The sequence below is a fragment of the Oryctolagus cuniculus genome, chromosome 20 (assembly GCF_964237555.1).
Source record: "Oryctolagus cuniculus chromosome 20, mOryCun1.1, whole genome shotgun sequence".
In the NCBI taxonomy this organism is placed as follows: Eukaryota; Metazoa; Chordata; class Mammalia; order Lagomorpha; family Leporidae; genus Oryctolagus; species Oryctolagus cuniculus.
In genome coordinates, this window is record NC_091451.1 from 13,419,295 (window position 1) to 13,445,601 (window position 26,307).

Consider the following 26,307-nt stretch of genomic DNA (forward strand, 5'->3'; position numbering starts at 1 on the left):
TTTGACAGGCAGAGTGGACAGTGAGAGAGACAGACAGAGAGAAAGGTCTTCCTTTGCCGCTGGTTCACCCTCCAATGGCCGCCGTGGCCGGTGCGCTGCAGCCGGCGCACCGCGCTGATCTGATGGCAGGAGCCAGGTACTTATACCTGGTCTCCCATGGGGTGCAGGGCCCAAGGACCTAGGCCATCCTCCACTGCACTCCCTGGCCACAGCAGAGAGCTGGCCTGGAAGAGGGGCAACCGGGACAGAATCTGGCGCCCCGACCGGGACTAGAACCCAGTGTGCCAGCACCGCAAGGCGGAGGATTAGCCTAGTGAGCCGCGGCGCCGGCTGTTTTTATTCTTGAGGGATGCTGTCTCTGGTTGTCCTGACTCCTTTTGGTATTTAGATCTTGAGTCCTGGGACACACTTGTTGCTTCCTTTGTCCCTTCCCTTCGTCGTGTGCAATGTGTCGCTGACCCCAGTAGAGGTGGAATGTGACAGTGGTGAATTCAGGGGCCCCTGTGCAGGGGCCCTGTGCACGCTTTCCTCCCTGCCCAGAAGGAGGCTCCTTTCCCAGCCCTGGGGCAGGTGGTCAGCCTCGTGCAGGTGAGCACTGTTAGAAGATGCTGGGAGCTCAGCACTAGCAACGTGGCATAGCCAACAGGTGCTCACACTCTGGGCGTGAACACAGGAGAGCATGGTGGGAATTACAGGGTTGTACCCACCTGGAAGCCCTGTGACTGTCTAATGCCCCCTGCGTCATCCGAGTGATGTACTGTGGGGCCTGTCTGTCCCTCTGCAGGGAGATCCTAGGACGTGCAGACTTGTACTTGAGGCTCGCGAGCCGAAGGGTCTTTATCCATCATTTGTATCTTCAACCTTCCTTGTCGGAATCCCTTAACAAAAGCTCCTTGAATTAAATTGGATTTCAGCCTTTTGTCGGTTTCTGGTTGGAGAGCTCCCAGGTCAAGTTTGTGTTTTGCTGATGCGCTCCCCCCTGCCCCAGCAGTGTGAAGTCACATCCTTGCTGACCTCGGTGGCATTTCAGTCTGGGTACTAGAGGATTTGGGGAGCTCCAAAGCCAGTGTCACGGCCATGGCTATCGTTTGATTCACCTGCCAAGTGGTGTAGTGTTCTGGGCATCACAGGACTCCAGAGAACAGGGATCACAAGGGTGGCCGTGAGTTGATGAGAGCTGGGGCTGGCCAGGGGCACAGAGGGATTTATCGTACTGTTCTCCTGACTTCTTGTGTGGGTTGGAGCTTTCCAGAATGAAAGATGGGGGGAATCAATTGAGCTGTAAAGCAACCTTGTTTACTTGAGGTATAGAGAAACAGAGAACTCCTGTTTGCCGGTTCACTCCCCAGATGCTGGTATTGACCGGGGCTGGGCTCAGCCAAAGCTAGGAGCTGGGGATTCCGCTGGCAGGGACCCAGTGACTCGCACCATCACTGCCGCCTCCCAGGATCTGCGTCAGCAGGAAGCTGGAATCGGGAGCTGGCGCTGGGCTTCAAACCCGGGTGCTCCCCAGTTGGGTGTAGGTCTCATTTCCCCATCTGGTTCTGCCTGTAGTATTCTGTTTGTGATAGGCTTGCCTCGGGGCGTGAGACATCTGCTACCACGGCAGCAGCAGCATCGTGGAAACAGGACAGTTCTCGATAGTGGGAGGTCAGATTCATGGCCCAGCTCCGCTCTCTCCTTTGCTTTATGGCTCTAAGCGGGTGACAGATGCAGTGAGTTTTCCTCACCTGTTTGTCGTGAACGTAGAACTTATCCTCTGTCTAAAATCACACACACGTGGCGGTGCTTTGTTTGAAGTGTTAAAGCCGTCCTGCAAATGGAAGTTTCCCTCCTGCGCACCCTTGCATGTCTTTGTGGGAGGTCGGAGGGCAAGGTGCCTTAGCAGGTGAGGTTCGACTTAACTGGCTTCTGCCCTTAATAGCCCTGGTTTTACAGCTGTTGCGCTGACCACCTGCAGCTGTCGGAAGAGCCTCTGGGCCTTGGGCTTGGCAGCAGGCACCTTACTCCAGAGCTGTTTCCAAACCGCTCGGCTCTCCCCACATGCCGCGGCAAGCCGTGGAACCTGCCAGCACCTCCAAGGCGGGCAGAGGATTAACCAGGCCTCTTGATCGGTTCAGAAACGTGAGGTCATGCAGACGCTTGGCTAGAGAAAATGCTCCCTAAAGCCTGTGTCAGCTAAGCTATCAGGACGAGGCAGAGACCAGTGACAGATTTTATTTCCAGAGACCCCAGAGATTTCTGCTAACTTGGGTTTTCCCTCTGTCCGTGGAACTCAGCGGCAGCTTTGGCCATCAGTAAGAGTGAAGTACATTGAATCAAACTTAGCTCTGCATTTCCCCGCCCTTTGGCTTCACTGGGGTACTTCTATTGGGATTTCTTAGCCCTGGGGATAGGTTACAAGGCTCCCAGGTCCTTGTCTCAGATCTTTAACTTCTTCTGTTTATGCAAGGAAAAGCAAAGTCTCCTTGAAGGATAAAGAAAATCAAACACGGAGCTTCCCGCCCCAAGGTTTTGTTTTGTCTCTCAGCTGTGATCCTAGCTCAGAAAGGTCATGCTTTGTTTTTGTCTTTTGTCTTCCTGTCCGTCCCAGTTGGTCCCAGTCTTTTGAGGTGGGGATGGCCGGGAGGCCACAATGTCGGGATTGTTTGGGGTGACAGCGCTGGGAGAGCAGGGCTGAGGTCATGTGTCCAGTGTTCGGAGGAGCCCAGAACTGAGTGCCTCAGCCACCAGACCCATCAGTGGCTTGATTGTTGGGCTGTTGTCTTCAGGCCCCTAGGCCCTGTTTGCTATTTTGGTTTTATTTGATTAATTTTGAAGCTTGTGATTTTTATTTTTTAAATTCATTTACTTATTTATTTGAGAGACAGACTTACGTTCCCATCTGCTTGTTGGTTCCCTGCCCAGATAGCCACAGTGGCCTGGGATGAGCAGGGCCAGGCTGAAGCCAGGAGCTGGAAACACAACCCAGGTTTCCCAGGCGAATGGCGGGGACCTGAGTACTTGCTGAGTACTGGCATTATCAGGAAGGCAGAATCAGAATGGAGCTGGGACTTAAACTCAGGCACTCTGATGTCCAAGAGGCATCTTAACCACTAGGCAGAACATCCACTCCAGTAGACCTTTTATTATTATTTATTTATTTTATTTTATTTATTTGAAAGGCAGAGTACAGAGAGGCAGAGAGATCTTTCATCTGCTGATTCACTCCCTAGATGGCCGCAACAGCAGGAGCTGGGCCTATCCGAAGCCAGGAGCCAGGAGCTTCTTCCGGGTCTCTGCAGGGGCCCAAGGATTTGGGCCATCCTCTACTGCTTTCCCAGGCCGTAGCAGAGAGCTGGATTGGAAGTGGAGCAGCTGGGACTTGAACTAGCCCCCATATGGGATGCTGGCACTGCAGGCTTTACCCATTACGCTGCAGCGCCGGCCCCTACCTTATATTTTAAGCACAAAGTCGGGATATGTGCCGAGTGCCAGTGCTTGGTGGAGATTGTAGTGTTAGGATGTTTGAGCCCAGGATGCTGCCCAGGGTCTGCCGCGTAGCTTTACCTTGAGGCTAAGGCTCTGGAAGTTCCTCTAGAATGTTCCTCTCTTTAACAGTCCGCCTCGCCCTGTGTGAAATGAGAACCCTTTCTGGGTTTTGAAGAGCACAGTGGCTGGGAACAAGGACTTTGGAGTCCCAGCCCCGCTGCTCTCGCGCTGTGGAGTAGGTGGTGCCAGTTTCCTAGGCTCTCTGTCCCTGTGAGTGTGGACCACAGTCCTGACCGCTTGTCTCATAGGCTGTCAGCAGCATGGACGCTGTGATAGCCATGTGTAGTGGGACAGATGTGAGGAACAGTGTGGGTGATCAACCATCAGCTCCGAGATAACATCTGGAAATAGCACAGGAGGTGAGGGTCTTCAGCTGTCGCAGACCTCCTGAGGAGAGACAAGGGGATGTAAAACAGCATGGGGCTGCTGTTGCAGTATTTTCTTTTGGAAAAAAAGAATCCCAGCTGCTCTGCTTCCAGTCCAGCGCCCTGCTAATGTAGGAAAACAGCAGACAATGGCCCACGTCCTTGGGCCCCTGCCGCCCACATGGGAGACCCAGATGGAACTCCAGGCTCCTGACTCCTGGTTGGCCATACCCCCATACCCTGACTGTTGTGGCCATTTGGGGAGTGAACCAGCAGGTAGAAGATCTCTGTCTCTCTGTCTCTCTGTTTCTGCCTCTTTTTCTCTCTGTCACTGCCTTTCAACTAAATAAAATCTTTAAAAACCACTAATTTTTTGGTAGAGAGATCAGTATAAAGAACTGGGGCTGGTTCTGTGGCGCAGTGGGTTAAAGCACTGGTCTGAAGTGCCAGCATCCCTTATAGGCACCGGTTCTAGTCCCGACTGCTCCTCCTCCAATCCAGCTCTCTGCTATGGCCTGGGAAAGCAGTAGAAGATGGCCTGAGTCCTTGGGCCCCTGCACCCACGTAAGAGACCCAGAAGAAGTACCTGGCTCCTGGCTTTGGATCAGTGCAGCTCTGGCCATTGCAGCCAGTTGGGGAGTGAACCATCGGATGGGAGACCTCTCTCTCTCTCTCTCTCTCTCTCTGTCTTTGCCTCTGCCTCTCCTTCTCTCTCTGTGTAACTCTTTCAGATAAATAAATAAATCTTAAAAAAAAAAAAAATCCTGCCAGCGAGTGAGCTCTTTGCTCACTTCACACCTGTGTCCCTTTGTCTCACACACTGTGCATTCCTCCTTTCTCATCCTACACCCAGTGTGTCTTCTCTGAGACATATCCAGAGGGCATCTGGGTAAATCTCCCTTCTATTTTCTTTGCATTCATACCCCAGCTAATGTGTCTTGCAGTAGTAGGGTCGGAAGTCAGCAGGAAGCTGGGGCTCTGCCCCCAGTTAGCTACATGACCCTGAACCATTCTGTTACCCACCTTGAGCCTTCCCCAGGCACCACCCCCGGCACACTCCGCCCCCTTGCCTGCTCCTTTTATGACCAAATTGTCATGACCAATTGTGGTGGAGTTGCACTTGCTTATCTTGTCCTCTCTCACTTCGCTGGTTCCTAGGCCTCCCTGGAACATCCAGAAGTTGTTTCCATCATGGCGGAAGTCAAGGTGGAGTCGCGGGCTAGCGTGGACTGGCAGAAACGCTGCCTGGCCCTGGAAACACAGCTTTTCCGGTTCCGCCTACAGGCCAGCAAGATCAGGGAGCTGCTGGCTGACAAGGTGAGTGCTGGCGAGCAGAGCGCTGCCTCATTTCCTTGCATAGGGGGCCGGAGCCATAGGGGAGAGTTGGGGAAAGTCAGCTTTTAATAAGATGCTTTTGCACACGTGCCCATGAAACCCGAGGTGGGGCTTTGGTTTGAAGAACAAACTCTTGAGTGATTTGCCAAGCTGTCATCTTGCATTCTGCTCTGCTCTGCCTCTTCTTGGGGCACACCCAAGAAATGAAATAGATCTGAGGCAGGCGTTTGATGCAGTGTTTGAGATGCCAGTTTCCATATCTGAGTGCCTGAGTTCAGTACCCGGCACTGGCTCCTGACTCCAGCTTCCTGCTAATGCAGACCCTGGGAGGCAGAAGCTCATGACTCAAGTAATTGGATCCCTGCCACTCGTAGGGGAGGCCTGGGTTGAATTCCCAGCTTTGGCCCCGGCCTTGTCCCAGCCGTTGCAGGCATCTGGGGAGTGGACAAGTAGATGGAAGCTCTATGTCTGCCTCTCAAATAAAAAGACTGAAAATAATTTTTGAAAAAAGACACAGATCATCTTGGTCTTCTGTCACCTGCTGAGTGGCTGTGACTGCAGCAGAGGTTCTGTCATTCCCTTAAAGTGTCTCCCTCAATGAGGGGCAGAAGAGAAGTCCTTAACCCTGCTGCTTGCCTGTTAGCATAACAGGACACGTGACAAGGACACAGGCTTCGGAGCCAGGCCTAGCAGGCCCTGCTGCGTGCCAGACCCTGCAAGTGCCCTTGCCTCTAAGGCAGGGACACAGAAGACTGCCTCTCAGAGTTACGTTGAGAATGAGATCAGACCTTGTATGTAAGGGTCCTGGGGTGGAGCAGGTCTTAAAGGGGACGGTTACTATCTCGGCATGCCTGGATGGGCGGTTCTGGCACACGGACCCCCTTCTGTGTGTTTCTGTGGGGAACTGCTTTCTAAACAGCTACCTGCAGAGGTATGTTGGAGAATAACCCATCTAGAGAGTGGAGATCTGCTCTTAAAGGTATGTGCATACCCACAAACAGCCTTCACGAAGTTCACAGAAAATGTGTATTACAAGAAAAACTGTGCATGGATTTCAAACACTTTTTTGCATCAAAATATACATCTTTCCATTTCATTTTCCCCCGAGCCTTTTGAAGTGCTCTCACAAATATGTCTTAAGTGAGTCACCCATTCTCTCTCTAGTTTCATGGTATCCGTCTGCTTAGTGAGTTTTTTGCAGTGCAGTGGTAAAATTGAGCTCGCTCCCATCTCCAGGTGGTACCACGTCACCCTCAGTAAAGCCTGAGTAAATGTTTGATTGCTAACTGGAGGCCAGGATGGCAAGGCAGTGGCATCACCTCTGCTTTTCTACGGCCACGGGCGTGGCCCTGGACTAGCTTGGGCCAGAGCTGTTGAGCCCTGAGTCTGTTGGCATTGCTGTCCCCTGGGTCAGACTCTGCCAGAAACATGCAGGGTTCCTGTGGGTGGCTTCCGGGGACCGACAGTAGAAAAGGAAGAATTCAGATCCCTCGGGACCGGGGCAGCAGGCCTTAGACCCTGGTGCCGACAGTCTGCCTGTCCAGGAAGCTGTAAGAGCTGGAGGACTTGCCTTGATCGTGGTACTGGGGGAGGTGGGGGGGAGGGAGAGGGTGAGTGTGGATCCGTTCAGCCAGGTGGTCGAAAACACACCTCAGCAGGAAGAGACTTGTTTCTGATCACATGGGTGACAATTCATGGAAAACAGTTTTTTAAAAAAAATTTTTATTTTGAAAAGCAGAGAGAGAGAAACATCTCCCATTCGCTGGTTCACTTTCCAAATGCCTGTAATGGCCAGGGCTGGGCTTGGTTGAAGTGAACTCTATCTGGGGGCCTCCTCTTGGATGCAGGGACCCACCTATTTGAGCCATGACCACTGCCTCCCAGGGTGCACATGCAGGAAGCTGGATTTGTGCGTGGAGGCAGAGCTCTCCCCACGCCGTCTGGTGTAGGACGTGGGCGTGCCATACAGTCATTTGTGTGAGAGAAACATGACGAGAGCAAGGAGGGTTCTGGAAGAAATCAAAGGATGTGCAGCAGCCACTTAGTGCCATAAGACGGTGTAACCCTCGGGTGGCCAGAGTGAGTGAGAGAACACAGCTATGGAGAATTAGCTTTTTCCCCCTGCCTGAGTGTGGAGAGAAATGGGCGTTGGAAGTGTTCAGCCGTGCAGTCATGGCAGGGCCAGAGTAGGTGGGTCCGTCGCCGATCTGTTGGAGGTGCTGCAAAGCCTGTGTGTTTTGAAGATGTACGAAGGTTGTGACAAGTGTTTCACAAACCATCACACAAGAGGCTGTGAATAAACTTGGAGAACCCCCGAATGTACTGAAGTTCCAAGAGTTCGTGTTGAGCATATGGGTACTGCAGGTGAATACTCAGATCTTTGGCTGTCGTGGTTTCTTTTTAAGATTTATTTATTTATCTGAAAGTCAGAATTACACAGAGAGAAGGAGAGAGACAGAGACAGAGGCAGAGAGACAGAGGCAGAGAGACAGAGGCAGAGAGACAGAGACAGAGAGACAGACAGAGAGGTCTTCCATCCGATGGTTCACTCCTCAATTGACCGCAATGCCCAGAGCTGCACTGATCTGAAGCCAGGAGCCAGGAGCTTCTTCCAGGTTTCCCACGCGGGTACAGGGGCCCAAGCACTTGGGCCATCTTCTTCTGCTTTCCCAGGTCATAGCAGAGAGCTGGATCGGAAGTGGAGCTGCCGGGACTCAAACCAGTGCCCATATGGGATGCTGGCACTGTAGGCTGTGGGTTCACCTGCTACACCAGAGCTCCGGCCCCATGGCTGTCGTGTTTAAAAGTACTTCATTGACTCAAGTGTGGCACGTGACAGTTTGGAAGAGGAAATGAAGTGGTCGAGAAAGCAGATGAACAGAATGATGAAAAATCACACTTGATAATAACTTCATAGTACATTATGTAGAAAAATGCATACTTTTGATTGCTGGGCAATAGAGTCTTAGAACAATTGCCAAAAATAAATAACCAACCAACCAACCCCGAAATGGAGAATTATATATAGGATCTGGATTTTCACGTGGCAGGTGAGATTTGGATGTGCGAGGCAGGGGAGTGCCATGGCTAACCATGCCTGGGACTATCCTGGCTTTGAATCTCACTGTGTGGCCTGTGACCTGTGACCTCACCTCTGTGCTGCAGTTTCCTGATGTATGCAGTAGGAATACATGCAGCACCTGCTTTCTGGGATCGTTGGGACATCTTAGTTAGTACGTCTAAAGTGCTCCCAACAGCAGCCCCACGGGCTCTGCGCACAAGTCTTTCCAGACCCTCTCTAGGCTTGTGGTCAGCATCCTCTGGCTTGGACCCTTTTTTTTTTTTTTTAAGATTTATTTATTTAGTTGAAAGAATTACACAGAGGAGAGGCAGAGAGAGGTCTTCCATCCACTGGTTCACTCCCCAGTTGGCCACAATGGTCGGAGCTGTGCCAATCCAAAGCCAGGAGCCAGGAGCTTCTTCTGGGTCTCCCATGTGGGCTCAGGGGCCCAAGCACTTGGGCCATCTTCTACTGCTTTCCCAGGCCATAGCAGAGAGCTGGATCAGAAGTGGAGCAGCTGGGTCTCGAACTGGCGCCCATATGGGATGCTGGTGCTTCAGGCCAGGGCATTAACCTGCTGAGCCACAGCGCCGGCCCCATGGACCCATTCTCTCTCGAGGTGAATCGTCAGTGGGATGACCATGTAATCTGTCCGCTAAACCAGGACACCCTGGAGAGAAAGGGAGAGGAGGCTCCGTCACTCATTATGCCGAACAGCAGGTGAGCAGCAGGTTGTCTCTGGCCAACTGGTCTGCCCCCTTCTAAGTGTCATCTTTGTGTAGGAACAAGTCAGCAGGCAGCTGCTCGTGAACTTCAAGCCCAGGCCTGGGGCGTCACATGTCACGTTCACGTCAGCCCCAGAGGGGGATGCTACCTTGCTCCTCTCCCCGGTGAGGGAACTGAGGCGCAGAGAATTGAAGGGGTTTTTCTCGAGCCACAGAGTAGTGGGGTCAGCGAGGTTCCGAGCCTTCGCTGTCACCTGTACCATTCTCTCCAGTGGGTGCCGGGCAGTGGGAAGACATTGCACCCCCTTGCAAAAGGGAGAGTTGAAACCCGGGATGGCGTGGCTCTTAGCTCAGGCCCCTGCTTGGCATGACGGGGCTCTACTGGGAGGTGTAGGAGAATGCCGTTGCTCCTGTCACCGTGGGGCTGATGATTCACAGCGCGGCCGCGTGTGACAGGGAGCTGTGGACATGGGGTGAACTGCCAGGTGGGTGCCAAGGGCCTTTCATCAGGTTGCTGCAGCCAGTTCTGGGACGCCTGGGAATGTGCTGTGCAGCTGGTGAAAGTGGATCCCGGTCAGCCGCCGGAACCTGACACTCCCTCGGCTGGCACGCCGCCCCAGACCCACACGCCAGAGGACAGCTGAGGACGCGGTCCTAGGGAGCCCTTTGAAGGAACCCAAACAGGCAGCCCTGGCCATAGCACCAGTGTCTCAGGGCTGAAGGCGTGGCTCTTTATTTATCTAAAGATTTACTTATTTATTTGAAGGGGAGAGGGATACATACACACAGACACACACGCACACACACACATACACGCGCACACACACATACACGCACACACAGACACACACACGATGGTCCAGGTCAAATCCAGGAGTCCAGAGCTTTATCCAGGTCTCTCACTTGAGTGGCAGGTGCCCAGGTGCTAGGGCCATCCTTTACTGCTCTCCCAGGCACATTAGCAGGAAGCACGATCAGAAGTGGAACAGCCAGGACTTGAACTGGCGCTCTGATAGGGGGTGCCAGTATCTCAGGTGGCAGCTTAGCTCCCTGTGCTGCAACATTGGCCTCCAGGTGTGTGGCTCTTTTTTTTTTTTCTTTTTAGGATTTATTTATTTGAAATGCAGAGTCACGGGGGCAGGTAAGCATGGACAGGGTGAGACAGAGAGATCTTCCATTTGCTGGTTCACTGCCCAGGTGGCCACAATGGCTGGAGCTGAGCTGAAGCCAGGCAGGAGCTTTTTCTGGGTCTCCCACGTGGGTGCAGAGGCCCAAGTATTTGGGTCATCTTCCACTGCTTTCCTAGATGCACCAGCAGGGAGCTGTTCAGAAGTGGAGCAGCTGGGACTTGAACCCGTGCCCATATGGGATGCCAGCACCACAGGTGGCAGCTTTACTCACTATGCCAGAACACTAGTCCCTGGGTGTGTGGCTCTGTAAGCAAGATTACAGAAGAAAGATCTGCCCTTAGGGCCAGCGCCTGCATTGCCAGTATCCCATATAGGGCCGGTTCACGTCCTGGCTGCTCCACTTCCAATGCCATGGCCTGGGGAAGCGGTAGAAGATGGACCAAGTCCTTGGGCCCCTGCACCCATGTGGGAGACCTAGAAGAAACTCCTGGCTCCTGATTTCGGATCAGTCCAGTTCTAGCCGTTGCAGCCATTTAGGGAGTGAACCAGCGGATGGAAGACTTCTCTTTCTCTCTGACTTTGCCTCTGCCTCTCTGTATCTCTGCCTTTCAAATAAATATGTCATTAAAAAAAAAAAAAAAAGAATACTTAAGCTTAAAAATGCATACAAGTGGCAGGCATAGGAGTTAAGGCACTTGGTACATCTGCATCTGCCTCTGTGCGTGGGACTCCCGGTTCCAGCTTCCTGGTCACACAGACCCTGGGAAGCAGCAGCAGATGATGGATCAGAGGTTGTGTTCTCGCCTCCCACATGGGAGACCCAGATGGAGTTCCTGCTTCCTCATTCTCTCTTTTTTTCTTTTTAAAGGTTTAATTATTTACTTGAAAGGGGTGGTAGTGCTGGGTGGTAGGGGAGAGGGAGAGGGAGAGTGTCCATCTGCTGATTCACTCCCAAAATGGCTGCAACAGCAGGGGTTGGGCCAGACCGAAGCCAGGAGCCTGGACCTCAGTCTGGGTCTCCCATGTGGGTAGCTGGGACTCAGTTACTTGAGCCGTCATCCATTCCCTCCCAGGTGCGTTAGCAGGGAGCTGGATCAGGAGTGGAGAAGCTCGGACAGGGAAGGGCAGCTCCCCGATGGGATGTGGACGCTATAGGTGGCGTCTTAGCCTGCAGTGCCGCGATGCTGGCCTCTCCTCCATTCACGGACTCTCCCACCCCCGTCACTGACGTTCAAATAAAAATAATCTTTATTTTTAAAAGAGCAAGTTTCTTTTGGTGCAAGTTTTGAAAAAAACTTTTTTTGAAAGTTTTGAAAGCATACACGGGAGGGTCTTCAAAAAAAAATCCATGGAAAATACATATGATGAAAAAACTGCAGAAATTTCAAAATTTTTCACCAAAATGAAATTACTTTTTCACTTCACTTTTCCCCTAGTGCCCTTTTCCTGGCCTAGGATCCCACACACTACATTTTCATGTCTCCTTAGGTTTCTCTGGTCTGTGCTAGTTTTCTAGACTCCTTATTTTTGTCATTGTCATTGTTTTCCCAGGGCCTCGGCGGGTTTTTTGTGGCGCTCCCGTCTGGTAGTTCATTCCCTAAGTGCCCACAATGGCCGGGGCTGGGCCAGAGCCAAGGTTGGAAGCTGGGAACTCAGTTTACATGGGCAGCAGGAGCCCAGTTACTTGAGCTATCACCAGGGCCTGCGTTAGCACAGAGCTGGAGTCAGGAGCCTGAGGCAGGAATTGAACCAGATACTCTGATGGGGGACATGGTATCCTAGTTACTAAGTTAGTCTCCTGCCCCATCCCATTTTCCACAGGTTTTTCTGAAGCCCTATCTTGCCAACCAGCATGCCTGATGCCACCCGGCCCACCACCGCCAAGTAGAATTCTTTTTGCAGTGGGCAGTAACCCCTGTAACCACAAGATTGGTTTGCACTGTGCTGTTATCTGCCCTGTAGCTGCCTAGCAACTGTGCGAAGGTCAGGAAACTCTTCTAGGGCAGGCCCAAGGACTGTTTGACCTGAGAAAGTCCACCTGCCGCTGATGGATGCATGAATCTAGCCAGTCCCAGCATAGCCCTGAGCGGGAGCTGGGAAGGGGATCCTAACTGTGAAACCCAGTTGAGGAAGGGGAGGAGAGGGCATGCAGGTGACACGAGTGCCTGGCAGAGGGGTGTTGGCTGTTGGGAGTGCCAGGGGCAGCTTGTCCCAGGAGTTCTGAGCCTTGAGTTTTACTTGGGACCTGCAGATGAGCATGGCTCCAGCTGTCTCTTAGAGGGATGTGAACAGAAGCTCCTGTGTCTCCCCAAGCCCAGCAAGGAAGCAAGGGACACAGGACGTTACCCTAGGAGAAGAGCTCTGAGACCTGAGGTGCCGCTGGCCAGCACCAGGCTCGTGCTCGTCCTGCCCCCCACCCCCCCCTCCAATCCAGGAAAGCAGGATTGCAGCTGCAAAGAGAGCAGGGCTTGCTCTTCACCAGTGAAACCAAGGCCTGGTGCAGGCCGAGGGGCGGAGGCTGAGGAGCTGGCGAAAAGGCCAAATCCGCAGAGATGAGAACTGGGTGGGAGCTGGCACAGCGCCGGACTCTGGCCCATCCAGCTTGGTGGAGGACTAGGTGAGAATACTGTGCTTCTGGTACCGGGGCAGTTCAAATTTTATGGAAACGTGAATTTAAAAATGTTAATTTTGTTACAAAATTTGGAATCCATGCATATATATTTTCTGTGAACTTAATTTTTTTAAAAAAATATTTATTTATTTGAAAGAGAGGTAGAGACAGAGACAAAGAGAGGTCCTCCATCTACTGGGTCACTTCCCAGGTGGCCACAATGGCTAGAGCTGGGCCGATCCAAAGCCAGGAGCCAGGAGCTTCTTCCAGGTATCCCACATGGGTGCAGAGCCTTAGCACTTGGGCCATCTTCTGCTGCTTCCCCATTAGCAGGGAGATGGATCAAAAGTGGAGCAGCTGGAACTTGAACCAGTGAGCATATGGGATGCTGGCACGGCAGGCAGTGGCTTTTTCCTGCTATACCACAGCACAGGCCCCTTCTGTGAACTTTAAACCATTCATTCATTCATTCAAGAGGGAGAGAGACAGAGATCTCCTGTTTACTGGTTCATGCCCCAAATGCCTTCAACAGCTAGGACTGAGCCAAGTGGAAGCCAGAAGCCAGAAACTCAGTCTGGTGTCAGGGATCCAAGTACTTGATCCATCAGCTGCTGCCTCCCAGAGGTGTGCCTTAACAGGAAGCTGGAATCAGGAGCGGAGTCAGGACTCGAACTCAGGTTCTCCGAATGTGGGAAGTGGGCATTGTAACTACTGGCTTGGTTGCCAGGTCACATGTCGCTCCTTCATGAACTCTTTGAAGACCCCTCGTGTGCATGGATTTCAGAATTGTTCTACATGAAAGTAAACTTAGCTTTTAATTTCGCTTTCCACGAATGTTTGAAGTAGCTTTTTATATGCACGAGGCGTACATGGTGTTCTGGAACAGGGCTGGGGAGGAGGAAGCGGTGTGGCTGCCATGAGGCCGAGAGTTGGCTGTGAACTTGCCCCACCTGTGCAGGGCCGCCATGTGATGTTGTGCAGTGCAGGCAGCGCATGGTGGTGGCCTGGCAGCAGGAGGACGGGCGCTGACGTCCAGCCCACATTCCACCCACCCAGCCGTGCGCTCCTGAAGCTTACAAGAGATGTCGTGTGCGCTGCGGGCTCCCGAGCAGCCCTCAGGGCTGCAGCTGAGGTCTGGTCTCTGGAGCCTCCCTGTGCAAGGCCATCACTGCCTTTGTGTGGGCTGTGTGATACGAGAACCCGAAACGGCCAGGCTCAGCTCTCCTGGCAGCAAGGTGGAATTCTTTTGAAACAGGTCTTGAGCCTCTTTATTTTTCTGTAAGATTATAGACATCAAATGAGGTGGCCCCATGCAGTCACAGGCAGCAATGTCTGAGTGGTTGAAAGAGTATTTGTCAGCCAGCGCCGCAGCTCAATAGGCTATTCCTCCGCCTGTGGCGCCAGCACACTGGGTTCTAGTCCCGGTTGGGGTGCTGGATTCTGTCCCAGTTGCTCCTCTTCCAGGCCAGCTCTCTGCTGTGGCCCGGGAGTGCAGTGGAGGATGGCCCAAGTCCTTGGGCCCTGCACCCCATGGGAGACCAGGAGAAGTACCTGGCTCCTGCCTTCGGATCGGCACGGTGTGCTGGCCGCAGTGGCCATGGGGGGGGGGGGGGGCGGGGTGAACCAACGGCAAAGGAAGACCTTTCTCTCTGTCTCTCTCTCTCACTGTCTACTCTGCCTGTTAGAGAGAGAAAGAGAGAGAGAGAAAGAGAGAGAAAGAGAGAGAGAAAGAAATTTGTCCCAGCCATTGAGATGTTCTGAGTGGAAAAGAACTTTTCTTAAAAAAAAAAAAAAATCTGTCTATTGAAAAGGCAGAGTGACAGAGAGAAGGAGATCTTCTATCTCCAGGCTCACTCCCCAGATAGCTGCAACAGCCAGGTCTGGGCCAGGCCAAAGCCAGGAGCCAGGAATTCCATCCTGGTCTCACACATGAGTGGCAAGGGACCAAACACTTGGGTCATCCTCTAATGCTTTCCCAAATGTGTTAGCAGGGAGCTGGATTAGAAGCAAAGCAGCCAGAATTCAAACTGGCACTTTTTTTTTTTTTTTTTTTTTTTAAGATTTAGTTATTTATTTGAAAGTCAGAGTTACACAGAGAGAAGCAGAAGTAGAGAGAAAGAGAGGTCCTCCATCCGCTGGTTCACTCCCCAGTTGGCCACAATGGCTGGAGCTGCACTGATCCGAAGCCAGGAGCCAGGAGCTTCTTCCAGGTCTCCCACGCAGGTGCAGGAGTCCAAGGACTTGGGCCATCTTCTACTGCTTTCCCAGGCCATAGCAGAGAGCTGGATTGGAAGTGGAGCAGCGGGACTTGAAACGGCATCCATATGGGATGCCGGCACTGCAGGTGGTGGCTTTACCCATTATGCCACAGCACTGGCTGCTTGAACTACTGTGGTGTTGCAAGCAGCGGCTTACCCCACCATAGCACAACACCAGCCCTGAAGAACATTTATTTACTGATGACTTGAAGTGGACTCATGTAAGAGCGTGGTCCATGGTGCCACATGGGCAAGCAGTGGCACAGCGCAGCTTGCGACCTGGAGCTGAGAGGAACAAGGCTTTGGGGACAAGAGGCTGAAGGCAGCATTGGGACTGCAGCGCTCAGGAAGTATGGCCACCCCGCTGCCCCGCACGAGGGTGAAGGAGCCAGCAGCATGGGCAACAGCCATGCGCATCCTCCTGCCGCATGAGCTCGGCGTCAGGGAGCCGAGGAGTGCGTGGGAATCCTTAGCCTGACACCCCCGAGTCCCTGCAGACAGGTGGAGGCGGGGCCTGGCTGTGCGCGGCGTCTGCATGGTAGATTCTGGTGCACTTGATGACGTGTCCACAGGAGGGACACGGCACCTCCAAACCCCTTCCTCTCTGTCTGAGCAGATGCAGGAGCTGGAGCAGAGGCTGCTGGAGGCGGAGCAGAGAGCAGAGAACGCGGAGACCCAGGTAACGGGGGAGGGAATCGGCAGGACGCGCAGGCGAAAGGACTGCCGCTTCTCCTGGCCCTCCCTGGGACACGTGCACACACGCACGCCACGGAGGTGCCCCTTCATGGATGAGAAGAAGCAGCAGTCAAGTTAGATCTGAACAGAGCAGGGTGCACAGAGCTTTCGGGGGGAATGAGGAGCCTTTGCGTGGCGGTCAGTGCCACGTGGGCGTGGGAGTCCAGGTAGGCGGGGCTACGCCACCGTAGCAGATGGATCTGAAACTCAGTGGGTTATCCTGCTCCTTCTCACTCATGGCACCTCTCCACCGAAGGTCAGCTGGTGGAAGATGAATTCTTTTTTTTCTTTGAAAGGTTTTGTTTTTTATTTATTTATTTATTTTGACAGGCAGAGTGGACAGAGAGAGAGAGAGACAGAGAGAAAGGTCTTCCTTTTTCTGTTGGTTCACCCCGCAATGGGCGCTGCGGCCGGCGCGCTGTGGCTGGCGCACCGCGCTGATCCATAGCCAGGAGCCAGGTGCTTCTCCTGGTCTCCCATTCAGGTGCAGGGCCCAAGCACTTGGGCCATCCTCCACTGCAGTCCTGGGCCACAGCAGAGAGCTGGACTGGAAGAGGAGCAACCGGGACAGAATCCGGCGCCCCGACTGGGACTAGAACCCAGTGTGCCAGTGCCGCTAGGCGGAGGATTAGCCTAGTGAGCCGCAGCGCCGGCCGAAAGGTTTTATTTGTTTGAGAGGTAGAGTTACAGAAAGAGGGAGAGACAGAGAGAAAGGTCTTCCATTCGCTGGTTCACTCCTCAGATGGTCACAACGGCCAGAGCTGCACCAATCCAAAACCAGGAACCAGGAGCTTCATCCAGGTGTCCCATGTAGGTGCAGGGACCAAGGACTCAGGCCATCTTCCACTGCTTTCCCAAGCCATAGCAGGGAGCTGGATTGGAAGTGGAGCAGCCAGGACTCAAACCAGTGCCTATATGGGGTGCCGGTGCCGCAGGCAGAGGCTTTGCCCAGTATGCCACAGTGCCAGTCTTTTTTTTTTTTTTTTTTTAGGATTTTATTTATTTATTTGAGAGGTAGAGTTACAGGAGTTAGAGAGAGGGAGAGACAGGAAGGAAGGATGAATGAATTCTTCCAGTCAGGGGCCTGGGCAGGGGGATGCCCCATCTTACAGCAGAGCACGTGCAGCTCACAGCCACGTGGTTGCTGTGGCAAGGCAGGAGCTGTGTGCATGTGTCCAGGTGTGGATACTTTCGCCAGAAAGGATGTGCCATTTCCACCCAGAGCCCATTGGTGGGGTGAATGACAGGGCCTCGTCTAGTGATAATGGGGTTGGGAAGCAAGGGGCAGCCCGTGGGTAGCCAGCGAACAGCAAACATCTCACCACAGCAGGGCTGGAAAGTCACCCGGGAGGCTGCTGTCTGTCCTCCTCAGCTCATCCCAGGCTTAGCTGGTTTCTGCGGAGTAGCCCCAATGAGTTCCTTCTATTGCCCAGATAAGGGTTTACTAATTGCCCAGTCCGCCCTGGGTTAGGGCTCTGCTTGGGAGTCGCGGGCTGGGGCAGCGGAGACATCGTCCCTTTACCGGCCGTAGCCCCCACTGCGGGCGTGCTGGGAGCCCCTCGTGACATCGCGGGTACTTTGCAGGTGGGCGTGATGGAGGAGAAGCTGAAGCTGTGCAGCCTGAAGAACGTGGATGGCACAGGCAGCCTGCCCCGCAGGTACCAGGAGCTGCTGAAAGCCGTGCAGTGCAAGGATGAGCTCATCCGCCAGCTGCAGGCCCAGCTGGAGGCGCAGGTAAGGGCTGATGGGCGCGGGCGCCAGCCGCCTCTGGCAGCCACGCCAGCTGGCCCCCAGAGTCCCCCTGCTTGCGCCCTCAAGTAACGGGGAAACTTTCTGTCTCGGGTGCTCTTTTATGTGGAAATGGAAGGCCTTTCCCTCTCACATCTGTTCCGTAGAAGCAGGGCAGGGAGTGTGGCAGGAAAAAGGCCTTGCAGGCAGACCCCCTGGGCCTGGATCCCCGCCGCTGTCTGGCTGTGGGCGTTTGCTGAGACGCTGCTGGTCATCTCACACACTTATAAAACAGGTTCTAAAACTTCATAGAGAGTTGGAAGCAGTCGCCCAGGTCCGCAGCGTGTGGTGTCAACCGTGGTCAGTGCTCAGCAGGGGGAGGCACGCTGTGCCCTGCCAACCTGTGGCACACGAGGCGTGTCTGCTGTATGTCCAGAGCAGCACACAGCTGGATGGCCAGACTGGGTCATCTGGTTGACCAGGTTTCTCTGTGAACCTGAAAAGGCAGAGACCAAACTTGCCACCTCTTCTGGGACCTCGACCTCTCTGAGCAAGTGGGAGCCCAGAAGAGGCCGCCGGCCAGTGTTTCAGCACCAGTCAACCCCTCTGCTCCGGTGAGGACTTCTGAACTTGGCCTCTGCCCAGCCTTCTGGCAGTCTCCTCAGATACCTGCTGGTTCCGTCCCATCCCCCTGCCCCAGGTCTTACCTACCCAGGTCTTCCCTGGGGCCAGGGCCCCATCCGTTTCCAACAAGGGGACCCACGGTATGGTCAGATGACTGTAATCACTTAGTTTATTTGAATGACAGAGACGGACAGTGCATTCCCCAGATGGCTGTAAGAGGTGGGGCTGGACCAGACCAAAGCCAGGGCTGAGAGCTCAATCCAGGGCTCCCACCTGGGTGGCAGGGACCCAGTGATTTGAGCCATCACCTGCTGTCTCCCAGGGTACGCATCAGCAGGAGGCTTGAATCAGAAGCTGAGTTGGGACTCGAACTGAGGCGCTGTGGCATGGGATGCTATGCCAGATGCCTGCGTGGTCAGGTGATCTGTAAGTTCCCATGTAGGTGTTCTCAGATTCATGAGCACCCACTGTGCATTCCCTCGGTGCTGTGCCATTGTATGCTACAGAGCACTGTGTATTCCCGAAAAATCATGGAGTTTCAGCCTGCGGAATCTCTCCCCAGTTTTCTCTTAGATTGGCTCTTAGAAGTGGCAGCATCCTGGGGATTGGTGGACAAAAGGACTCCTGCTAAAGCATCTTAAGCTAGGAAAAAATCATTTTATAGTTGTCATCAGTAGATCAAGATTAGAAGAGAAGGAGTGCTGAAAACATGAATATAAAAGCCCATGAATACAAGGGATCTTCAGAATGGGTGTGGGGAATGAGTGTCATGAAGATACTACGCAGAGATTTCAAAATGGGTTTTTTTTAATGTAAGAGGGAGAGACAGCTGCCATCTGCAGGTTCACTCCCCCCAGATGGCTGCAGTGGCTGAGGGGCCAGTGCTAAAAGGCAGGAATTCAACCCAGGTCTCCCATGTGGATGGCGGGGACCCAACTACTTGAGTCGTCACCACTGCCTCCCAGGGACTGCATTAGCAGGAAACCGGAGTCAGGAGCTGGAGCCTGGGGTTGAACTCAGTTACTCCCATGTGGGGTGCAGGGATCCTAACCGTGAGGCAAACCCTTTCCTGCTATGAATTTGTTGCAGTCCTGTCATTGTGGAACTGATGTCATTGTGCTGTGCATTTGCTTTTTAGGGGTGGCCTGGAGGCTCACGGGGATCAGATTGCTTTCCTAGTGTCCCACAGCAAACAAGCCCCGTGTGTAGGATCAGAGTCAATGTCCCACTCTGTCCTAGGTCACTCTCTTTCTCTTCTGACCCCCTTTACAGTCATCTTCCACCCTCGGCTGTCCTGAGGGACGTACTTCAGGATGTGACCATTGAACCTTGTTTTTACTTGTTGTCTGTGCAGTTAATACAAAGGTATTGTGCCTTTCAAGTAAGAAATCAAAATTATTTAAAAGTTCATGGAGAGGCCAGCATTGTGGCGCAGGGGGTTAAGCTGCCACCTTGCGATGCCAGCATCCCTTATGGGTCCTGGTTTGAGTCCTGGCTGCTCCACTTATGATCCAGCTCCCTGCTAATGTGCCTGGGAAAGCAGCAGAGGATGGCCCAAGTGCTTGGGCCCCTGCACCCATGTGGGAGACCTGGATGGAGTTCCAGGCTCCTGGCTTCAGCCTGGCCCAGCCCCAGCTGTTACAGCCATTTGGGGAGTGAACCAGTAGATAGAAGATGTCTCTGTCTCTCTCCCTGTCTCTGTAATTCTGCTTTCCAAATAAATAAAACAGGCAAATCTTTTTTAAAAAATCAAAACTGATTTGTTTTTCTATTGGGTCACTCCCCCCACCCCAGTCACTTGATGGTTCTTCCCAGGACTTCCCGCCTGCAGCCCTTCACTCTGCTGGTGGTTCCTGGTTAACTCCAGGTCCTCTCTTTCTTTGCAGAAGCGAATGAGAGCTGAGGAAGCAAAAATCGTTCAAGAAAAAGCTGCAAAGATCAAGGAATGGGTGACACTAAAGTTAGCAGAGGTAAGTCCAGAACTCCCCTGGGGGCCTGGCTGGGGAGGGTGAGGAGGCTGCCCCCGGCCCCCAGGGCTCCCTGCCGCCCCCTGCTGGTGTTCAGATGGCCTTTGTGTTCCCCATCTGCCCTCAACAGCCTGGACACAGAAGCTTGTCCGTTTGCCTTGATTGGGTTTTCCTAGAGCTCCTGATGCACTTTGTGTCCCATGGAAGCTGACCTTCCTTTGAGTACACAGACGCCCCCACCCACTCCTGCTTTCTCCTCCATCTTCTTCATCTTTTTATTTATTTATTTTAAAGAAATGTATTTATTTATTTGAAATGCAGAAAGAGAGAAAGAAAGAGATCTTCCCACCACTGTTTCACTTCCCAGATGGCCGCAAGGGCAGGCTCTGGATCAGGCTGAAACCAGGAGCCTGGAACTCCATCCAGGTCTCCCACATGAGTGGCAGGGGCCCAAGCCCTTGGGCCATCTTTTGCTGCTTTCCCAGGTGCATTAGCCGGGAGCTGGATCAGAAATGAACCAGAGCTGCAGTGTGGGATGATGGTGTTGCAAGTGATGGTGCCACAGCACCAGTCCCTCGGTGAACCTTGTGAAATACTCTTCCATACACAGTTTGCCATTCTGTATTTCAAGTGTACACCTCGGCCAGTGGCGTGAAGTATGTTCACAGTGTCCTGTGGCCATCATCACTGTCTGCCTGCAAAACTCTTCGCCCCATGCAGAAACTCTGTGCCCACCAAATACTGATGATTCTCCATTCTTTCTCCCCACCAGCTCCCCAGGAACCTCTGTCTCCCTTCCCTCTCTCTCCATTCATTGCTTTTTTTTTTCCCTCTCATTTTATTTTTTGAAAACTTTTAATTTGGCCGGCGCCACGGCTCAATAGGCTAGTCCTCTGCCTGCGGCACCAGCACCCGGGGTTCTAGTCCCAGTTGGGGTACCGGATTCTGTCCTGGTTGCTCCTCTTCCAGTCCAGCTCTCTGCTGTGGCCCGGGAGTGCAGTGGAGGATGGCCCAAGTGCTTGGGCCCTGCACCCACATGGGAGACCTCTGTCTGCCTCTCTCACTGTCCACTCTGCCAGTCAAAAATAAAACTTTTAATTTGGCCAGTGATGCAGCTCAGCAGGTTAAGCTGCAGCCTGAAGCACCTATATACCATATGGGCACCAGTTCAAGTCCTGGCTGCTCTACTTCCGAGCCAGCTCCCTGCTAATGTGCCTGGAAAAGCAGTGGAGGTTGGCCCAAGTCTCTGGGCCCTTGCACCCACATGGGAGACCTGAAAGAAGCTCCTGGTCCCTGACTTTGGCCTGGCACAGCCCTGGATGTTGCCATCATTTGGAGAGTGAACCAGTGGATAGGAGAGCGCGCTCTCCCTCTCCTTTCTCTCTCTCCATAACTCTACCTTTCAAATAAATCAGTCTTAAAAAAATAAAAACTTTGAATTATGGGGCCAGTATTATCCATATGAGCCCTGGTTCGAGCCCCAGCTGCTCCACTTTGATTCAGCTCCCTGGTGATGTGCCTGGGAAAACAGCAGACAATGGCCCAAGTGCCTGGGCCCCTGCCACTCGCATAGGGAACCCAGGTGGAGTTCCAGGCTCTTGGCTTTGGCCTCGCTGAGTCCTAGCTGTTGCGGCTGTTTGAAAATGAACCAGTAGATGAAAGATTTTCTCTCTCTATCTGTGTGTGTGTATGTGTGTATCTTCCTCCTTTCAAATAAATAAATCTTTTTTTTTTTTAATTTTTTTTTTCTTGACAGGCAGAGTGGACAGTGAGAGAGACAGACAGAGAGAAAGGTCTTCCTTTTGCCATTGGTTCACCCTGCAATGGCCACCGTGGCCGGCGCACCGCGCTGATCCGATGGCAGGAGCCAGGAGCCAGGTGCTTCTCCTGGTCTCCCATGGGGTGCAGGGCCCAAGCACCTGGGCCATCCTCCACTGCCCTCCCTGGCCACAGCAGAGAGCAGGCCTGGAAGAGGGGCAACCGGGACAGAATCCGGCGCCCCGACCGGGACTAGAACCCGTTGTGCCGGCGCCGCAAGGCAGAGGATTAGCCTAGTGAGCCACAGCGCAGGCCCATAAATAAATCTTTAAAAAAAAAGAAAAACCCATTCCAGTTAACATGTAATACTTACATATTTGTACAGTGCAGTGTTCTAGCATTGTGTAAACATGTAAACCACTCAAACCTGGCAGCCAGCCTCTCCAGTTCCTTATCTTTTCTTTCTGTGTGGAGCCTGCCAGCTCCTCTCTTGCAGTTCCTCACACAGAATAGAATGCATTATTGTGAACTGAAGTCACACACAGCACTTGTTCCTTCTTTCTGACCATTGTAGTCCTTGTTGTCCAACTTCCCTCTGTCCCCCTTCACTCCTTCCCGTCGCTGGTGATTGATTTTCTAAGTTCAGGGACCCAAGTACATTTTTCTAACTTCTGCAGCTGAGAAAGAACAGAGAGTGGTTTTCTATGTCTAGCTTATCTCATTTAATGATTTCAAGTTCCGTCCATTTTGCTGCAAAAGTCAGATTTTTGTTCTTTCTGTGAGTTGATAACAGACGGTTGTGTTTATAACTGCATTTCTCTGCTTGGTTCATCCTTGGGTGGACACAGGCTGATTCCGTGTCTTGCTGCAGTGCTATGAACAGACAGAACAACGTCTTTCTGGAGTGTGCATTTGGGGCAGCAGCTAAGGCACCGCTGGAGAGACCTGCATCCCTCACTGGAGTCCTGGGGTTGGAGTTCAGCTCCTTTCCCACCCAGCCTCCTGCTAATGCGCACCCTGGGAGGCAGCAGATGATGGCTCAGGTGTGTGAGCCCCTGCCACTCCATCCATCTAGGTGGAGTTCCTGGCTCCTGGGTCCAGCCTGGCCTCACCCCAGCTTTTTTGGGCATTTGAAGAGGAAACCAATGGATGGGAGATCTCTCTGTCCGTCATCTCTGTCTTCCAAAGAAATAAAACTAAATAAACAAAACCATCTAGCCTCTTTCTAAACAAAAGGAAAAAGATCACAAGACTGGAAAAGGACCGACGTGATTCTTTGCTTCCTCTTCCTCTTGGTCAGGTGGTTTGCACCTGCAGGGGGCGTGGCCCACCTCGCTGCCCATTCCTCTCTTTCAGTGCACCTCTCAGGTCACCTGCTGGAGAGCAGATTCCGGGGACAGACTGACACCTGCTTTGCCTCCGTATTCCCTCAGCACTGACTCTTGATACTCGATGCTCAATAAAATGTTAGATTTAATGTAGAGGAAACTGCAGGCAAGGCAATGAGTCCAGTAAACTTAGAAGCAGGCTACTGTTAGCACAGAGGGAAGGACCTGTGATTGCGCAGGGGCAAGGCAGGGAGTTATCTTGGCTGCTGGCGAATTTCTGTTTCCTAATCTGGGTGATGTGCCCGTGAGCATTCATTTCAGAGCCACTTAAGCTATTCATTGATGTAGGGTGCAGTTTTCTGTGTTATAGGAGGGTTTTCCAAAAAGTTCGTGGAATATGGAATTCAAAGATAAATTTATTTGATGCAAAAAAAAATTTAGGAATCCATGCAAACCAGGGATCTTCAAAACATTTGTGGAAGCAGATAAAGAAAAGCTATACAAGCATTTCAAAAATGGAATTCCAGTCTCCACCAACTTTTTGAAGTACTCTCATATAACACAATTTTATTAAAGGTTAAAAATAGCTAGAAAAGGAAGTGTGGGGGCTGCCAAATGGAATTCCATCCCCACACAAACCAGTTGGCAGAGAGGGAGGGAGGAGGCCAGACTCCCCTCAATGATAGGGGGGTGGGGACACCACCTGTTTTGTTCTAAAGACTTGGGCTTTTAACCCTATTTTGAATTATGTGTCTGAATTTGTAGGATGGGTATTTCTTTTTTTAAGATTTATTTATTAATTTGAAAGGCAGAGTTACAGACAGAGAGGAAGAGACAGAGAGAGGTCTTCCATCTGCTGGTTCACTCCCCTGATGGCCACAGAGGCTGAAGCTAGGCCGATCTGAAGCCAGGAGCCAGGAGCTTCTTGGTTTCCTGCATGAGTACAGGGGCCCAAGTACCTGGGCCGTCCTCCGCTGCTTTCCCGGGTACACCAGCATGGAGCTGGATCAGACGTGGAGCAGCCAGGACATGAACTGGTGCTGATGCTGCAGGCAGTGGCTTTGCCTGCCACGCCACAGCACCAGCCCCAGGATGGGAATTTCTAAATCTTCATTTTTCTTTCTGCTTAGCTTGAAACGGAGAATCAGCACCTGAAGAGTTGTAATCGGCACCTGGTGGAGCAGGTGGGAGCCCTTCAGGATGCACTAGAGGGTAGGTGTGTGTGTCTGTGTGTGGGTTTGTGTGTGTGTGTGTTGTGTGTTCAGGATGCACTACGAAGTAGGTGGGCCAGGGTGTGTGGGTGTGTGGGCAGGAAGCACTAGAAGGTAGGTGGCCGAGTGTGTGTGTGTGTATGTGAACGTGTGTGCAGTGTGCACGCACACACAACAGGTGGGGTGTGGGGCTGAATCAGAGGAGCTCTCAATTTTCCTGGTTTTGCTCCAACCACAGCTCTTCGGATGGTGCCTTCAGGGAAGCTGATGTCCTCCCAGGAATCCCCAGAGCCGGATTTTGTCCCTTCTGAGCCAGGCCCCCAGCCTGTGGGGCAGGACCCTGGTCCCCAGGCTCAGGGTTTCAAGGTGTCTGTGCCTGAAGATTCTCCAGGGTCCCTGCAGAGCAAGGACCTTGTTTGTGAAGAAAGAAGCTCCTTGGATGATTCTAGTCCCAGTGTGATCCAATCTGGGAAAACAGCAGAGGCCCAGGCGCTTCAACCCCATCTGGGTAGAGAAGGCTCTCCCAGTCGGCTGTGCGTGAAAGCTCGTGCCCCGAGACGCGGCTCAGCCTCCTGGGGTGAGGGCCTGCTCACAGCTCGGGGAGGGCTGCTCCCTGGGACCAAGACCTCTGTCAGGGAAGGTGGTCCTGGCAGCAGCCTGACCCTCCCAAAGGCACGGGCTCCCGGCACCCCCCGGGACAGCATCCAGCTGGCCAAGAGGCACCACAGCCAGCCCCAGGTGGGCCCTGGACACTTGGACCACACAGTGCACATTGAGATCGGGGTCCTCCCGGTCCTGCACCCTTCTGGCCTTCCGAAGCTGAAGACTCCAGCTCAGATCTGGGAAGAGCCAGAGAAGATGGAGATGGAGGAGCCGCTGCCAGCAGGGAAGAAGGACGTGAGAGCGAGCCTGAAGGCCCCCGGAAGCGAGCTGGAGGAAGTGGAGCTGGGGAGCACGCCGCCCACGCCGCCCCTGCACCGGTTTCCTTCCTGGGTAAGAGACCACCTTAGGGCTGGGCAGCGGGGCAGAGCCGGCGACGGGAGCACCGTGCCTCGAGCACGTCCACACGCTGGGCACGTGAGGCTTCCGTCCTCACGTGGTCCCGGGAGGTGGGGCATGGGACCTGCCCCTGAATTGAGGTGGCCGTGGCAGCTGTCACTTCCTGAGTGCTCATCGGGTGCCGCCCATCGAGCTGGGTCCTCACGGACTGTGCAACCTTTTTTACGCAATTCATCTTCGTAGTTCATTTGAGTGGTGTAGTGTGGTGGTGAGCACAGGTTCCAGGTGCCACCTCTGGGGCTGAATTGCTGAGTGACCCTGGGCTTGTTACTGAACCTCTATGCCTTAGTTTTCCTTGCAACAGCAGTTCCCAGTGAGTGGTCTGTACACGCCGGCTGTTTTAATTTCCTTACTTTTAGCATTGGGTGAAGTGACACTCGGTGGAATTGCTTCAGAATCATTGAAGGGGGCTGGCGCAAGGGAGATAGGGATGACCTGACTGGCTAAACTGGGCGTGATCACATGAGGATGTTTTGACATCACGAGATGTCAGCTGCTTTCTTGCTTGTGGTCTGTCTTGATGCTCCAGTCGCATCAGGCAGTAGTACCGCAGGGGATATGTGAATGCCCATGACTGGCAATACAGCAACTGGAGCACCCTGGGGGAACGAGGGTTGCAGCGTGTGGCACCACCCCACACTGCTGCTGGGAAGCCCGCCTTGCACCCTCGGGGCCTTACCCGGAAGGGCTGCTTCAAGGACACTCTTGGCCCCTGTAGGCTTGGGACATGGGAGAGTGCAACGGCCCCCCAGGGCCAGCCAGTCTGCAGGCCATGGCTGCTGGCCAACTGCTTTCGTAGTCAGAGTCCTAAAGAAGAGACGCAGGTGAGCCGGGGACAAAGGATGTGGCAGAAGGGCCATAGTTGTCGCGTTCTGTCGAGA

The 26,307-nt window shown here is 53.1% G+C and overlaps 1 protein-coding gene across 2 annotated transcripts in view; it reads left to right on the forward strand.

Annotated features, from left to right (window-relative positions):
• PLEKHH1 (pleckstrin homology, MyTH4 and FERM domain containing H1) overlaps nucleotides 1-26,307 on the forward strand; it is a 56,382-nt gene that overhangs the window by 2,740 nt on the left and 27,335 nt on the right. For both annotated transcript variants that reach the window (XM_008271834.4, XM_051826353.2), the window contains 6 exons: nucleotides 5,055-5,213; nucleotides 15,633-15,695; nucleotides 17,336-17,485; nucleotides 19,990-20,073; nucleotides 24,287-24,368; nucleotides 24,606-25,360. In XM_008271834.4, the coding sequence (XP_008270056.3) occupies nucleotides 5,088-5,213; nucleotides 15,633-15,695; nucleotides 17,336-17,485; nucleotides 19,990-20,073; nucleotides 24,287-24,368; nucleotides 24,606-25,360 (1,260 nt within the window). In that variant the 5' untranslated portion in view covers nucleotides 5,055-5,087. The remainder of the gene's footprint in view (nucleotides 1-5,054; nucleotides 5,214-15,632; nucleotides 15,696-17,335; nucleotides 17,486-19,989; nucleotides 20,074-24,286; nucleotides 24,369-24,605; nucleotides 25,361-26,307) is intronic.